This window comes from Papaver somniferum, chromosome 1 (genome assembly GCF_003573695.1).
Source record: "Papaver somniferum cultivar HN1 chromosome 1, ASM357369v1, whole genome shotgun sequence".
Lineage (NCBI taxonomy): Eukaryota > Viridiplantae > Streptophyta > Magnoliopsida > Ranunculales > Papaveraceae > Papaver > Papaver somniferum.
Window position 1 is genome coordinate 152,227,459 of NC_039358.1, and position 16,257 is coordinate 152,243,715.

At 35.0% G+C, this 16,257-nt stretch overlaps 1 protein-coding gene and 1 long non-coding RNA gene across 2 annotated transcripts; one reads left to right on the forward strand and one right to left on the reverse strand.

Moving 5' to 3' along the window:
• Nucleotides 1-296: 296 nt before the first annotated feature.
• Nucleotides 297-3,542, reverse strand: LOC113304648 (septum-promoting GTP-binding protein 1-like). Its single transcript, XM_026553789.1, has 6 exons — nucleotides 2,927-3,542; nucleotides 2,696-2,816; nucleotides 2,498-2,594; nucleotides 1,929-1,968; nucleotides 1,626-1,709; nucleotides 297-1,053 (listed from the first exon to the last, which is right to left on the reverse strand). Exons 1-6 carry the CDS (start codon nucleotides 3,317-3,319, stop codon nucleotides 889-891), a joined length of 900 nt encoding a protein of 299 aa, XP_026409574.1. The 5' UTR covers nucleotides 3,320-3,542; the 3' UTR covers nucleotides 297-888.
• Nucleotides 3,543-3,975: 433 nt separating this feature from the next.
• On the forward strand, nucleotides 3,976-6,452 carry LOC113304657. The gene is made up of 3 exons (XR_003338283.1): nucleotides 3,976-3,991; nucleotides 4,840-4,937; nucleotides 6,374-6,452. It is a non-coding gene; the product is annotated as an uncharacterized LOC113304657 (long non-coding RNA).
• The last annotated feature ends 9,805 nt before the right edge of the window (nucleotides 6,453-16,257 follow it).

A 16,257-nucleotide genomic window follows, 5' to 3' on the forward strand; every position in this document is an offset into this window, starting at 1 on the left:
GTTGATTTTGGTCTTTTAAACCAATTTTGTGTATGTCATACGCAGATATGGTGATCCATAAAACTAAGTTTTACTCCCCGACTCTTTGAAGATGAACATACACCTGCATATTCCAGTGTTTTCTCTTGATTGGTGGGGAATATGGGAGCTTATGTTTTTGACAGTAAAGGGCAAACCTTTTAAAGATTTCCGGTCACCCAAAAAGTGACAAAAATTATCAAAGTTACACTGGCATATGCAGTACAACATCCTAGTTACAAATTAAAGTTTATAAACATAAACCAGAAAACATCCCAGAATTTAAACCCTGATTAGTGATTATATCTTTATGTAAACATTACTGGATGTACGTACAAATCGTGAAATAAAGTCAGTGTGCACGAGTGAGTGCTAGGAGTACAAACTACAATAAAACTCCTATTTGAGCACCCAAACCAACAAGCCAAACAAGAAACGTCAAAAGCGGCGTCCACTCAATAATTGAAGACTGAAATTCATTGAATATTCGACAAAGAAAGCAAAGACCAAAGAGCATAATAAAACAGAAATGCTCACTTTTCCTTCGGTTGAAAATGTATGTATGCTACATTTTCTTCTTTCTTTTTTCTCTCTTTTCTTTTTTTCTGTTGTTCTGTTTTTTCTTTTCGTTTTTGTTAAAGAATTTCACAGTATTTGAATTTCTAAGACATGGAGACTTTCGAGTTCTACTACCGTCTCTCTCTGTCTCTTCCATCCAAATTAGAAGAAGGGAAAAAAGAGGCAAAATAAACTAGCAAGAAAAACTGAACAACCGAACAATCAGTCCTGTCCTGTTAAGGTAGTGTGGCCGTGTTATTTACAAAACTGAACCGGCCACCGCATTTTGTACCGTGGAACCTTGGACGTGATTTAAAAGTCGATGATGGGTTCTCCAACGTTTAAATTCCGCTCTACTGTCCATGGCAAGTTAAAGAGTTTGGCTGTTATGAATTTGAAGACCTTGTTTATGTTTATGTTGTGTGTCGAACTCGAAAAGAATAATGTCGCCTGCATAACTTGTGCATATGTTCTCGCCTACAACAAAACCAAAACCAATATAAATCTATTGATTGAATGTAACTTGATTCTTGAAATTAAATATCAGAAAAGAGAATAACTTTGTACTAAACTAAAACAACAAAAAGTAAGACAAACATTCTTCCATGGTTTGTCTTAATCGTTAGCTGAATTTGAAACCAACCCTAAAAGTCCATAGTCCTACTTACTCTTCATTGTTTTCAATTCAAAAACAATACATTTATACTTTGTTAATCACAATTTTGAATTATTGAGAGAAAGGTCACCTTTCCACATCTGAAGCAACTAACTAATAAAACTGTCCAACTAGGGTGGGACACCCCATAACACACCTAAGACTTGGATTTAGAAACCGTACAAAATAGTCAATACAGGTGTTAGCTTTCATCCGGGGCTGCTCATATAGAGTCATACTGCAATCGTTTTCCTTGTGAACTTTCCTAATAGCACCTTACTTAATTTTACACTATATCTACACCTAATATCATGACAGGATGCCAGACAAATGTGTTACTGTCTCAAAGATTTAAAATTCGTGCAAGGGATAATTGAACGTTAAAGACAACTACCTGGCTAACAATTGTCCATTGCATTGCTAGCGGAAGTTGAACAAAATCGTCAAACTTGGTTCCAATCAGTACAGGAATAGCACTCTACACAGCAAGAGAATAAAAGATTGAAACAACAGTTAATCAGCCGCTTGATATGAATTATATGTCAATAAGATGCAGCTTAATAATGTTCGCTCTTTTTCTGCGAAAGAGAACTGGAAGAAGTAGCCAGAGGCCATGATAACATTGCTCAACGAAATGCAAATTATTGCCACTATGAAATAAAATGAAGTTAATAAGAATTTGGCAAGGTTTAAATACCTGGTTATATTTTCTTGCTTGTTGGTACCATCCAATAACACTGTAATAAACAGAAGATTACAAACCTTTAATTAGAATGAATTGTAGGATCTAGTTTACGGTTGTCAATCTCCAAATTAGCAATCTTCTTTAAGGTACTAAATTTTTATACCTAATCAAGAACTCACGCAAAATAGTTTTCCTTAATCTTTTCAAGGTTGTCATCAATAATCGAAACAAATAGCCAGTGGTTAACCGGACACTTTGACCATCCTACTAATAGGCATCGGCAGTGTTTAAGGTTATTATGATACACTTCATACAGCCAGATTTACTATAATAAATCTTTAATGAGTTTGATCCATAAGAAGTGTAATTAAACATATAAATAATAAATAAATTTAATCAAGAAAAAAGAATACAACTTTATTAGTTGTTTGCATGTTCTTGACAATTAAATAACCTTAAACCTACATTGAAAGGAGTTTCTATGTGTGTGTTTAATCAAGAACAAGAACATGATTAAACTAACTATCTAGCTAGCTAACCAATAAATCAGATAAGATACAACCAATTAAAAACAGAATTACCTGTTTAAAGTAGAACGACTAGTAAGATCAAACATAATTAATATCGCCACTGCATCTTTACAAGCTATTGGGACATGACTTTTGGATTCATAATCACCTACATTATTCATTAATCCCACAAAAAATAATTAATATTGATAATTTTCTCATTACCTCGCTAACTAAATTAAAATTAAAATGAAACAGAAGAAATATTACCTCCTACATCCCAAATACTGAAAGCAATCCGGGCACCTTTGACAGAGAAAATTTTATCAACTAAATTTAGTCCTGACATATTTAAGCATCTTTTCTCTTCATCACTCCCTACACTTTTAATCTACAAAAATAAAAACAAAAATCAGTCAATGAAAACCCATTTTCAGAACGTAACAAAACCAAAGAAATTGTAATGAAAACCCATTAAGAGTTGATATAAAAGAAACTTACCACAAAACTGGTTTTACCAATTTGACAATCACCAAGAAGACTAATTTTCAAAGCAACCAAGTCAGAATCAATCTCGTAATCGTGAGTCATACATGTAGCTGTTGGTGTAAGAGGGTCATGATGATGAAGATGAGTAGGTACAGATGATGAGCCATTTTCAGAGACTGCTACAGAAGAAGGAACAGGGAAAGGAGAAGAAACAGAACGATTTAATCTTCGGAATCTATGTGATTTACTGCTACTACTACCACAACCACCACCACTTAAAGATGATGAACAAATCAAAACTCTATCACATAGAAATCTAAAGAATTGCCGAAATATTGATACCCTTTTCAATACTAATCTCCATTTCATTTCTATTCTAACAAATTTCCTGCTGATTTTACTCATTCTCTCCTTTATTTTTTTTTCTGGGTTTTCTCAGAATGGGTTTGTTGAAGATGACGTTGATGATGAATAGAAAAATTAGTATAATTTTAAAGTGATGGCCAGCAGAATTATCTGGTTTCTGATAGCCATGAAAACTAGACAGTGTTTGTTTCTCTAAACATATTTTCGATTTGTTTTCTTTATTTAGAAACTCCGACTTCTGAGCTGCTCAAGGGGAGAAGCTTTTGCTGTTTTAGAGAGAGAGAGTTATCCGGGAGAGACGGTTGACCGGTTTTTTAGATATATTCATATATTTATGTGTGAAATCACAGCATACGAAATAGCCGGTCTCTTACCTTTTACGTAGTTTCCTATAAGAAGGGTGTCATTGGTCGTTTTCGGGTACCGTTTTTTTTTAATTAGAACCAACGTGGGAATGGGAACCGTTGCTTTACTTCCACCCCACAGTTGTCTCTCAACTCGCCTGTTCGAGCTAGAAGCATAAAAATCCGCCGCATCAAATTCCTACTCCTGAGTCCTGTGACTATGTTGAAAAGAAAAGAGCTAGGGTGGAAGTAAATTTACCCAAAGAAAATTGTCGTTTTTCCGATCAAGGTCTGTGAATATATGGATATCTAACTATCGGATAAAATACTGAAAAGCATCGACATTCACAGAGCATATATACATCTTGTAAGTGCCGTCCAGATTTTGATTAATCATAAATTAAATCACACTTCCAATGTGATTTGGGGTTTTCCAAAAGCTACTATTCAATGCATTCATCCAAATTTTCTTTCGGACGAATATAAGGACATTCCCACCACTTAGTTCAATCTCTGAAAAATAAAATATGAACGAGTGGACGGTTTTCACTTACCTTAGATTCATATCATCGATCAACACCGTTAACCGGTGGCCACCATTCTTTTCTAGTGGTATATCACAATTTGATGTTTTGAATAACCACCACTAAGCTAGGTGCATCTCGTGGTATGCTTTCTATGTTTACAGGCATAGGTACGAGTACGAGCTCATATCATAAACTTACATGGCGTTCGGTTTAGGGAATTCAAGGTCCCGAAAGTCAATTCCGAGGAAATCGTCCCAATTTTCTTAACCGAACATTCTTTTCAAATTTAACGCCGGATTCTTATGGAATCCAATTCCCTTGAAATATTTATTTCTAATTGTATTGTTCTGAGACTCGAAATTGAGGATTATTCACGTAAAATATCAAAATTGTCCTTCGTATCGAAATTATAGATCCTTTGTCGAACTCTATTTTCCAACTCTAAAAAAAATGAATGAGAGAAAATGGGATCTGTCATGTGAATGAATTTATATTGACAATTAGTAAAAGAGACATATAGTGATCCATTGTTGAGCTCTAGTAATTGTGTTTAGTTAACAACTGTAGTTTTGATATGGTTTTGTACGCAGTGATTCCTTTCTATTGAGAATAATCTATGGATTATCAGTGATTTTATAAGAAAAATACGCAATCGTACTAAATCTGTGATTTGGTGATTCATATTAAGGGTTTTGGAATTTATGGTTTGATTACAACAAATTAGTATCAGACATCATCCTCAAAGACTAAGATCAACGAAGACATCTGGAGAACTTCATCTACAAGGTATGTGAAGACTGAACCATTTTATTTACTCACAAGCTTTACCATTTTATTTATTTGATATTATGTCGTAAGACTTCTAGTAGATTTATTGCAAAGAAGAAATTTCGAGGCAAGCTTGTCTTGTTAAACATTTCAAAATATGATCCAAGCATTAGATGTTCATAGATCCTTAACAATGTTCATAGGTCCTTAGCAATGTTCATAGGTCCTTAACAATATTAGTTTGAAACAATTTATTGTTCAAGAATTAATTTTACGGATCATTTGAAAACTGCTAAAGCAATGATTTTATCATTTGGGAAGTTTCAAATATCAAAGAGAGAAACTCAGAACTTTCATAATTTCGGCTCGGGATAGGTTCGCAAACCATTTTGTAAAACCTAGATATTCGAGTTTCTGGAATACAAGAAGTTTGGCAAACCAGTTCGCAAACCTTATAGTTCACCAACCCGGTTCACGATTCACGAACCGTGGTGATTTGATTTTGGTGACAAACTAATGGTTGGCGAACCCGGTTCGCAAAATGTGATCATCTGCGTGCACGAGCTGCAAAACAATTGGCGAACCTGGTTCACGAAATATAGCGCTCGGTATTCATGAACTGCCTAACGGTTCGTGAACTGTCTCACCAAAAGTATCAGTGAATGTTTAGCAGATGCTCAAAGACTTATTTTGTAAATACGTTTAGCATTGCAACGACTCTCATAAACACCTCTAAAACATCATTGATTACTAAAGAACATTGTATATGTAAATCATGATTAAAATATTAAGTGTTTAATTGAACATTATATTGTTTAATAGTTCACAAGGCATATTTGCCAAAAAAAAGATCATTATACACGGTTCCTTAACCTGACCACTTTGTATATTCTTCAATGTGATTTCAAGAAAAACTTCTCACATGCTTACTTGAAACCCTAATTAGAGTCATCTAAACAGAGAAAATGTTTTCTCGATTTTCAAGTTATCTTAGCTTGAATTCTAAGAAACCCTTGGTTTTGAACATCTATGAATAGAGATGTTGTTTCAACTTGGGAATGCAATCCCCGACAATTTTTGTCCTAATTGATTGCTAGAGTCGTCCTCTATTGACCTAGGTTTCCTCCGAGAAACATAATTAGGTCTACGACTTAAATACTTCACTTGGAGATTCGTAAAGCCATGTCCGACTATCTTTACCTTGATAGTTCATGTATCATGATATTTTTTTTATCTTAGGTTCTCTTAATCTCTTTCAGACAAGACAAACAGAAATCATAAAGTTCTCTTCGTCTCCGACTTTGTGATTCCTCAAGATAAATATTTGAAAACTATTCTTAATTGATTAGTTCAAGATTGTTTTTGAGAGGTGGTTAAGAATATAGGATTCTCAGCTAGCTGAGTGTAAGTATTTCGGATTTGTGAATTTTGCTAGTTTTGTTTATTGCAAACAGATTTCAAACTATGATCTTTGATCTACAAGGAAATCAAATGGGCCTACTTGTTAGAAGAAGATTGGTATCAAAAGTTTTCAGTTAGGTTGAAGCAATTCTTAGGTTGTAAAGGACGTAAGATAAGGGGAATCAATTGTGTAAAGTCTTGCGAGGTTCAGGAGACGTAAGGAGCGCGACTGTAACTGAATCGCTTGGAGGGTGGATTCGGTCTCAACTTTATTCCAGTCTGAAGTCTGATAGTAGGCTTATGTCTATAGCGGCTTAATACATTTTCGCGTTCAAATCTGAATGAGGTCCTCGAGGTTTTTCTACTATTGTGGTTTCCTTGTTAACAAAACTTCTGGTGTCTTGTGTTTTTCCTTTTTTGCATTGTATTATTTATCTTTATAATAAGATTTACACAAGTAGTACATATTCAATTTTAGTAGATACATCCATATAATTAACATATATTAAGAGACATGTTTCTTGTAGAATTCTTATCTTGAAAGAAAGATAACAAGTTTCATACTAGCAGATTTTGGATCTGAATATTTAGGTACGACTAGATATATCTTGGATATTTTTTTGGGATTGTCTAAGTACTCTTCTTATAAACCAGATTCACGGAATCTATTATCTTGACTTTATGATTCAGAACAGATAAATATTTAAACTCTATATACATATTGTCAAGGATCGTTAAGTTGGTCTACTTGCAGTTGTATTAGGCTCTATACATACGGATTACCGAATGAAAAAGTTTGTGGTGTACTTGGTACCCTCTCCTTTTCACTAATAAAATTTGTTTTTATTTTATCTCCCTTTGAATTCATATCTGAACACGCTTGAAGATACTCTAGATCTGTTGAAAAGAAATTGCACGGTGTGGGTTTAATCATGAATGAGGAAAGGAAATATTAGTACCAAAAATAAAGTAAATGTTATTTATGTATTTATTCTCACTCATTGCTTGACCCTGGGCATTGGCAGGCTATACAATACTATGCACAAAATTATTGATAGCATTTTGAGATCTTTTATAATGGAAAATTGGGAAAAGCTGATAAAATGGGATATAAATGTACTCCAAAAATTCAAAATTTACATCCAAAATCTAAATATCGCGTCTAAATATTATGACAACATTCTTGATCTAGGATGATTTGAAATCCATCATGATGCATAATATTACGTTGACACTACAATAAAATTTTGGTCTAATGATAATAAAAATATTCTCCGCTAAGATTTTTGTCCCAACTTAGTATAATATTTGAAATTATAACCTCCCTGTAATAGTAAATTTTGAGTGTACCTAAACATACTAATACATACGGGTTCTATTGTATAATAACTTACAAGAAAAATAATTGTTACTTTGAGCTTAAAATTCTCGTTCAGTGTACTTGGCTTCTTCCAAGTGGTTATCATGTCATGATTAATACTTAAGGTTAAAGGATGAGAATTTTGCTGGTTTTGGAACTATTATTAGAGATCTTATAGAGAAGCCTTTGAGTTTTGCAAGCCCATCTTTGTTACCATCTTGGAGTTAAAGGGAGTCGAGTTGGGGTTGAAGCTTGATGTTAATATTAAGGCCAGACATATTCACGTGTGCACTGACTTCATGATTGTTTGCCTTATGCTCAATAGCGCTGAAAGCGAACCATTTTGGAGAATTCTGCAGGTCTATAAAAGAATTAAGAATTTATTGTCTCATTTTTACGTTTGTGAAGATTATCCACTTTTCTAGAGAATCTAATCAGGCAGCTGATTATTTGGCTGGCATTAATCCAAATATGGAGTTTTGACAGGTTGATTGGGAGGTTTTCTCTCCTGAAACTTTGTTTTTAGGAAAATTTATATTGTTAATAAAGCTGGGACTATGCGCTTTAGAGTTAGTCCTATAACTAAGAGGAAAATAATGGATTTGAGGAGGAAATTAAAATTTCAGGGGGGGATTGACCATTTGAAAAAGTGTTAAAATGTTCATAAGGTCCTCGAACTCAACTAGAGTTAAATTTAATAGACAAAAATAATAAAACCGACTAACGTGAGTATGTAATGATAGACGCATTTATGTGTCTATTTTGTTCTCAATGTTCTGTATTGTTAGTGCTCGATATTGTACTAATTATGGTTTTTTGTGTGTTTGTAGGTATTTTTGAGCAATAGTCATTTTTGGAGGCTCGAAAAGTTGCTAAAGGCACCTCCGGAGGACACCTGCTATTCGGACCCTCATTTTGGATAAGGGGTACCCTAGTGATAAGAGGCATCCACCGCTATTTGCACCCTGGAGCTACTATTTCCACCCCGCGGCTAAGTGCACCCCTACTCTGGTTAGGGGGCACACCTTCTTCATTTTCAGAAAACCAGAAAATGGCGGGAAGAATTGGTTTGAAAAACGAGAACTTCTGGAAGAATTCGTAGGAGATTTTCTCGTGATTTTCTGTTGGACTTGGATATATTTCATCCTGTTGCGTTCTAACAGGGTTGGTAATTGTCTTGGAATCGAAAAACCTGGGCTGTGTACGTGGATTTCACAAAACAGAGTTGTTAAGGAGTTCTCGGGTTTCTGGGAGTTATGTGTGAGATATTCACATCGATATGGGTTAGAAACAGTCTGTTATGACATAAAAGGGTTGTTTACGTGTGACAGAAACGATAATAAGGAGTTTACAAGGGAGTTAAAAAGAATATCGAGACGTTGTTGATTATTTTTGGGAAGAATTCGTATGTTTGACTTAGTCTGTAGTAACTGGAAGTGTGCTGGAGTATGCTAGATTGAAGATGACCAGACGAAGGAGATAAAAAAGGACAATTCAACAGCTGCATGAGCGTGTACAAGTCAAAAAGATAAGGAAATCTCGGTGATTCCCGTAGGAGTAAAGAGAAAATATTCTTGCATTCAACCGAGAAAATTTGGAGATTATGACGAGAGATTTTCTCCCCTGTTGGCTATATAAAGAGGTTACGTGACTCATAGAGGGGGATCGAGATTTGGGAGAGGAGACAAAGAGGAATAGGAAGACGCATAGCAGATTTTTCTGCTGCTGCAGGGAAGAAGAACCTGAAGAACATAAAACCGTATATAACTGTCGTTTCAAGGGTCACATATTTAACAGTTTGTAACGGTCAGTTTGTAACGATTATCTTCAGTTTGTGACAAGTATTGTAACAGTGATCTCTGTAACGCCTTATCAGTGTTGCGAATTACCTGAGTCATATTTTCCTCTTTGTAAGCACCTTTTTCAGCAATGAAAAATTCCTTTGAGTGCGTTTTCACCATGCGGAGCTATAACCCATCACTAGGACGACGGAGGAAGCTGTTTTTCACCCATGTGGTAATTCTATTTAATTCCTATATGACTGTTTGCACTATTATAATTGATTTATGATTTTTCTTGATTATTTGTGATTTCGTTTGATGTCGCATGCTTAGTCTTAGGTGATGCATCATGCTTGTGATTTACATATAATTCTTTATAAAATCTACCTTGGCAAAGATTTAGAGTCGATGTTTGTTATTTTATGAGCTTTAATTGTCCAGAATTAATAGTTGAACCGCATGAATGTGAGAATTGGTGGAATCCCGAGTCCCAATCATCTCTTCATCCCGTCACCATTTTTGTATGTATATTTTCTTGTTTTTAGTATTTTCCATTATTTAAGCCTAAAATCAATTTCAACAAAGTCCGAGTGAACGATAACTCTATTTACCACTATAAAATTCTATCATGTAACACAGCAGCGAGAGAGGTTCAGTGCATCATAAATACTCATTATAAATGCTACAACCATTGCAATGATGGCAAAGATGGTTCTTGTTAGAGCATTGCTCGGTCGAACTCGCATGCGTTGCTATCTCAAGCATGTCTGTCAATGTTAGTGATCAAAACTATAAGTCTTGATTTCTAGTCTACTATAGCTAAGGACTCGGACTAGGATAGAAAGTGTAGTTGAGCTCAAGAACTCCATGGCAATCATCATACAAGACGAATGACTACTCAAGGAACAAGTGGATCTTCATCGACTAAAAGGTATGTAGAGACTTGAACTTATATATCACTCAAAAGTCTATTTGTCTCCTATCTTGAGACAAAAGTCGTTTTGCTATATAGACTTAGATTATACACATTTTATATTTCGAGCGGAGTTTATCTCGCCTATCTATTTCTCGAAATATGTGTTGGTAAGCTTTCGCTTTAGCCAAGTTCATCTTTACCTAGTGACGAAAGTCATGAAAAGTTTCAATCACTTTGAAAATTGCTTACTTTGACGAAAAACAGTTTGTGAATAACAACTATAGAATATCAACGTTCTCTAAGAATGTTTCAATGATTAAAATGAGAGTTTAGATTATATAACCATTGGAGGATATAAGCATTGTTGTGGAAACACATATATGTATAAGTCCTTATTCCTTAAACCGAAATTTTGCGAACTTTGTTGATCAAGAGAACCGGCATGGTAGCGTGAGCCAAGTCCGCGAACTGGTGGAAGTTCTCGTCCCGATAATTTCTGCTGGAGTTTGTGAACTCCGTCGGGGAACTTAAGTCCACGAACCCAGTCCACGAACTTGAGTAGGTTATATCTAAAAACGATGTTAGTGAACTTATTCTTATATAAACTAAGGAATGCAAATGAAAACCGTGGATATATAGTTCATTAACCGATTCGAGTGAATCAAATCGTTTTTGCTTCGATTGTGTCTTGTGTAGTTACATAATATTTTCTTGCAATTGAACAACTCTCTAACTAGTTCATTTGAGTCACTTGAACTAGTTATGGTGAAGAAGAATATGGTTGATATGGAAGTGATCATATGGATAACCATTTGGTTGACTATTGTTGAACCAACAAATGTACAAGTTTGGGTACGGTTACACAAGCCTAGAAACGTGCATTTCATTTGTGTGTAACAAGCTAGTTTTCGATCTAACTGTTGAAAGATATTAGATTGAATCTAATCAGGTTTTCATCTAACGATGAATATTGAATGCTTTGTTACCAAGCTAACATTGATTGCAAACCCTGATTTGAAAGACTAAATAAGGGAGAACTCTAGCAACTGGGAAACCTAATCCCCATACCTTCTGTGTGATACTAGTTGTGCTAAGCTAGAGTCGATTCTCCTTTAACCTTTGGTTTCTTCTTCTAAACCCGGTTAATGACTTAAAGACTTCATTGGGATTGTGAATCCAGGCCGATACTACTTTCTCGTAGTTATGTGATCTGATCTTGTTATTTCTATTGTATGAGTACAATTGTAATAATTGGCTTGAGATGGATATCTCCGACAGGCAAGATATAAAAGTAATCACAAACACTTCGTCTCATCGTTTGTGATTCCACAATATCTTTTTTCGCTGCGTCGATTAAGATTATTGTGAGGTGATTGATAATACTAGGCTGTTCTTCGGGAATATAAGTCCGGTTTATTAATTGATTCCTGTTCACCTTGATTTATCAAAAGACGGAACAAAACTCATAGGTATATTCGTGGGAGACGGATTTATCTATTACCGTAGACTTTTCTGCGTGATAAAGATTTTTTTTATTAAAGTCTTCGACTTTGGGTCGTAAAAACTCTTAGTTGTGGGTGAGATCAGCTACGTGAATGAAGTGCGTAGTATCCTGCTGGGATCAGAGACGTGGGAGCATAATTGTACCTTGGATCAGTGTGATATTGATTTGGGTTCAACTACAGTCCAGACGGAAGTTAATTTGGAGTAGGCTAGTGTCTGTAGCGGCTTAATACAGTGTGTGTTCAATCTGAACTAGGTCCCGGGGTTTTTCTGCATTTGCGGTTTCCTCGTTAACAAAATTCTGGTGTATGTGTTATTTCTTTTCCGCATTATATTTTGTTATATAATTGAAATATCACAAGTTGTGCGTTGTTCAATCAATTAGAATATCTGACCTTTTGGTTGTTGATTTAAATTGATTGACACTTGGATATTGGTCTTTGGTACCATCCAAGTTATCTCTCTAGTATTTGATAAAGACTCGCAGATTTCTATTTGCTTGAGTATATATCAAATCGAGAGATTGAGATATAAACTCTTTGATATACTTTTTATCTAGATTGAGTTTGACTGTCTAGTTGATTCTCTAGAAAGTATATTGGAGTTTTTCGATACAGATTGCTAAGCGAAAAATTGGGTGTGGTTGTTGTGCCCCCGCTTTTTCAATTGGTACCAGAGCAGGAAAACACGTTCAAATGACCTTACAAGTCTGTGTTTGTGGCAATATGAGTCTGAGGACAGAATATCTGACATATACGCATACCAAGATGTCTTCTAAAGCTTTTAACTATGCCAAATATCTTGGGAATACCTCAAAGGATTACTCCTTAGATGATTCTTCTGAATCCCGAGGTAAGAAGATTGTTCCATCTTGTGTCAACAATTCTCTCTCCGATGAGACATTGGGCACTATGGCAAAAGCTGAAATAAAGCTCATCAGAATCTCAAAAAATTCTACTGAGATCATTGATTTTCAGGATCATGATCATCTTATTGATGAATTTGAAAAGTCTCTTGATCGAGAACATGAACTCTATAGCATCATTGAGTCATTCTCTAAGAATATTGAAAAACTTCTCCAAGAAACTACTCTACAACATGAAAAGATCAGTGTTCTTGAGGATATTGTTAAGGAAGACTCGGTTAGAGAGAAACGTTTGATCGAGACGCATTTATCATAGCTTTACAGGCTTCGTGTAGAAAAAGAGAAACTAGAAGAATCTCTTAATCTAGCCGATGAACAGTGTGGATCCTTGGAAAAGGAAAACTTTGTCTTAAGGAGAAACTCTTCTGTACAAACTAATTCTCATAGATTGCAGTACATGAAGGATCTTCCAGAAGAAGGTTGTGTTAAGAAAGGTTTACATAACTTACAATCTTCTTATATGGCTATGAAGTTAAAACAGGAACCGTTTATTACTTCTCCTTCACGAATCTGTACATTCTGTGGGAAAAAGAATCACTATGATATCCATTGTTTTGCCAGAAGGAAACAAATTTCTAAACTTCATAATTTGCTTCTCTCCACTGTCAATGGAACAAATAGTCGGTCGACTACTACAGTGAATCGCATGCCCACAGAAAACCAAAAACCTTATAAATATGATCTCTTTCCTAGAAATCATCACAGGGTTCAAATGCATTCGAGTGGTATAAATTCTTGTGCTACGGATAATAGCATTCCCTGTGTTTATAAGACTGTTTCTGGTAAATCTAAGTCTAGAAGATGGATCCTTCTCTATTCTGATCCTCTTGAACCAGTTGCAAGAGGTCCTAGATTTAGTCCTCAGAGAAAGCCTTCTGAAGGATATGATAAACACACCGTGTCTTACTCTTCTGGGATGAAAGACAACCGAAGAAAGGCGAAGAACACGAAGATCAAACTGTCAGATGATATATACAACTCCTTTCTCGATGAACACAGTGGGATTAATTTCCACTCTACCACCTGAATCCAGGTACTCTTTTCCTTGTTTCTAACTTGAGAGGTACAAGGAAATTTATTGAGAAACACTCAAGTATGTTGTATATTATTTCAGTTTGAGTTTTTTTGTTGTTTTTTGTGTGCTAACGGTCCACAAACGTCCGCGTCCTCCTCTTGAGAGTTCTTAGGGTTTCCAAAAACAAGAGTTTCCTTCTCCTGTTTACATACACATATATATTACTCTATATTGTGTCTATCCATCCCTAACAAAAATTATATGGAGAACTCTGCAAAATCTCAAGAGATTGTGCATCTTGATATGGAGGAAGACGCTCAAGGACGTAAGTCAATTTAAGAGATGGTTCTAAAGAAGATGCTTGAAAGAAAGGATCACAACTCCTGGATTGATGATTCTGTCAAGGATTTAATTCGTGTTCAGAACGATTCAAAGGTCGAGTTTGCAAATTTTCAACTGCAAATAAACCAACTCTTGGATGGTCAGGCCAGAATCCTTGCTAATCAGAATATTCTGATACGGAATCAAAAGAAGCTCATCATGGACTGCGCCAAGGCTAGACAGCTTGCTCGGGTTGTTGGTCGCAAAGTTAGTGTTCTAACTTATGAACATGGTGTGTCTACAGTCAAGAGAATAAAGGAAATCAGTGATACCTTCTTTGATGGATTCATTGAAAGATACGAGGTTCTCAACGAACTTTGATCTCCTTTATTTGCCTAGTAAATCTTCTATTTTCTTGTTTTTGTTAGAAGAATAACTAGAGTTTGGAATATCCATTATTGTGATTACACATAGCTATGTCCAACGTTTTCATCTTCATGTTTTTAGATTTATTGGTTTACATTCTAAATTTGTTTGGAAGATGGTTTTTGCAGTATTAATCTTTATGGTTTTATATATTGCAATATTGTTATGGGATATGTGTGTTTACGTCCGTGAACTTTGATTGTCCCATACCTTGTCAAAAGTAAAGTCTTTCGTATGTCGATATGCATGTATTGATAAAAGAATGTATAGACTTTTGACAAATACAAAAGTTAAGCCTATTATGTCAATTATTTATGGAAGATAGGTTAAAATCTTTTGTTTGCAAGGATTATGTCTATTAAATGTCGTTATGCGAATAGTGATGGAAAATAGAATGAATCCTTGTGTATTCCGCAGTATTGATCTTCCCTGATCCATATTTTATGTGTTACTGTGAGGCTCCGTAAAGTGTCTTATGTTGAGCACTAAAACGACTAAGTTGATTATTTTTATGATTAGCTATGTTGTTGTTTTGTGAGGTACTTTATGTTGAGCATTTTCAACTAAATTAATCATCTTGTTTGGTTATTTAGTTGTTGCTCCGTAAGTTTTCTTATGACGAGCATGACCAATTAAATTGATTACTTTTGTGATTAGTTTGGTTGTGTATTTCAATTAGATTAATTATGGGTTCTCTTGTGATTAATCTAATTGTATATATTTTTTGAGTCTCCATAAGTTCACTTATATTTGAGCATTTTCCGATTAAATTAATCATGGGTTCTCTTGTGGTTAGTTTAATTGAATATTTTGGATTCAAATTCATACTTGTATGTGATTTGTTATGTCCAAGGAAATCCTTCTTTTCTTTCGAAATTAAGGTCACTCTTGTTGTTCTTTCGGGAATGACATTTTATGGGGGAGAGTTCTTAATTGAACTTGTGCTTAATTTCCAAATCTTTGTGTGGAGTGCGGCTGTGGAATATTATAGGGGTTATCTTGTATCTTTATAAACTCCTTGATGAATGCATTTAGCTTCGGCTTTATGATTGCATCTAAATAAGATGATATTTTTTTGCTTTCTTTTGGTCTTGTACCTTTGCCAATTTTATTGACAAAAAGGGGGAGAATTAATATGTAGTTCACACTACAAAGACATATGGTTTTCGGATCATTATGTAAGGGGGAGTGGTTTCCATGTGAAATGGAGTATTGACTAAGGGGGAGTGATACATATCACCATAGTATTGTTGTTGAAGTTGTGAACAATTGAAATTTGACGCTGTGTAATGATATTATGACACTGTATAACAATGATTGAGAACTCTTGTTTTCTCGTTGTTATAGCTACGGATTTTCAACAACGATGATGCTGAACTTACAACCTTTGGGATCATTGGAGTACTTGGAAGCGACGAAGATTTCAAGTAATATTGAATATTAGGCATATGGAATAGGAGCTACAAAAGTTAATTTATTTATTTTTTATATTCCATATGTATTGATAGTTTTGTCACTAAAATTGACAAAGGGGGAGATTGTTAGAGCATTGCTCGGTCGAACTCGCATGCGTTGCTATCTCAAGCAGGTTTGTCAATGTTAGTGATGAAAACTATAAGTCTTGATTTCTGGTCTACTATAGCTAAGGTCTCGGACTAGGATAGAAAGTGTAGTTGAGCTCAAGAACTCC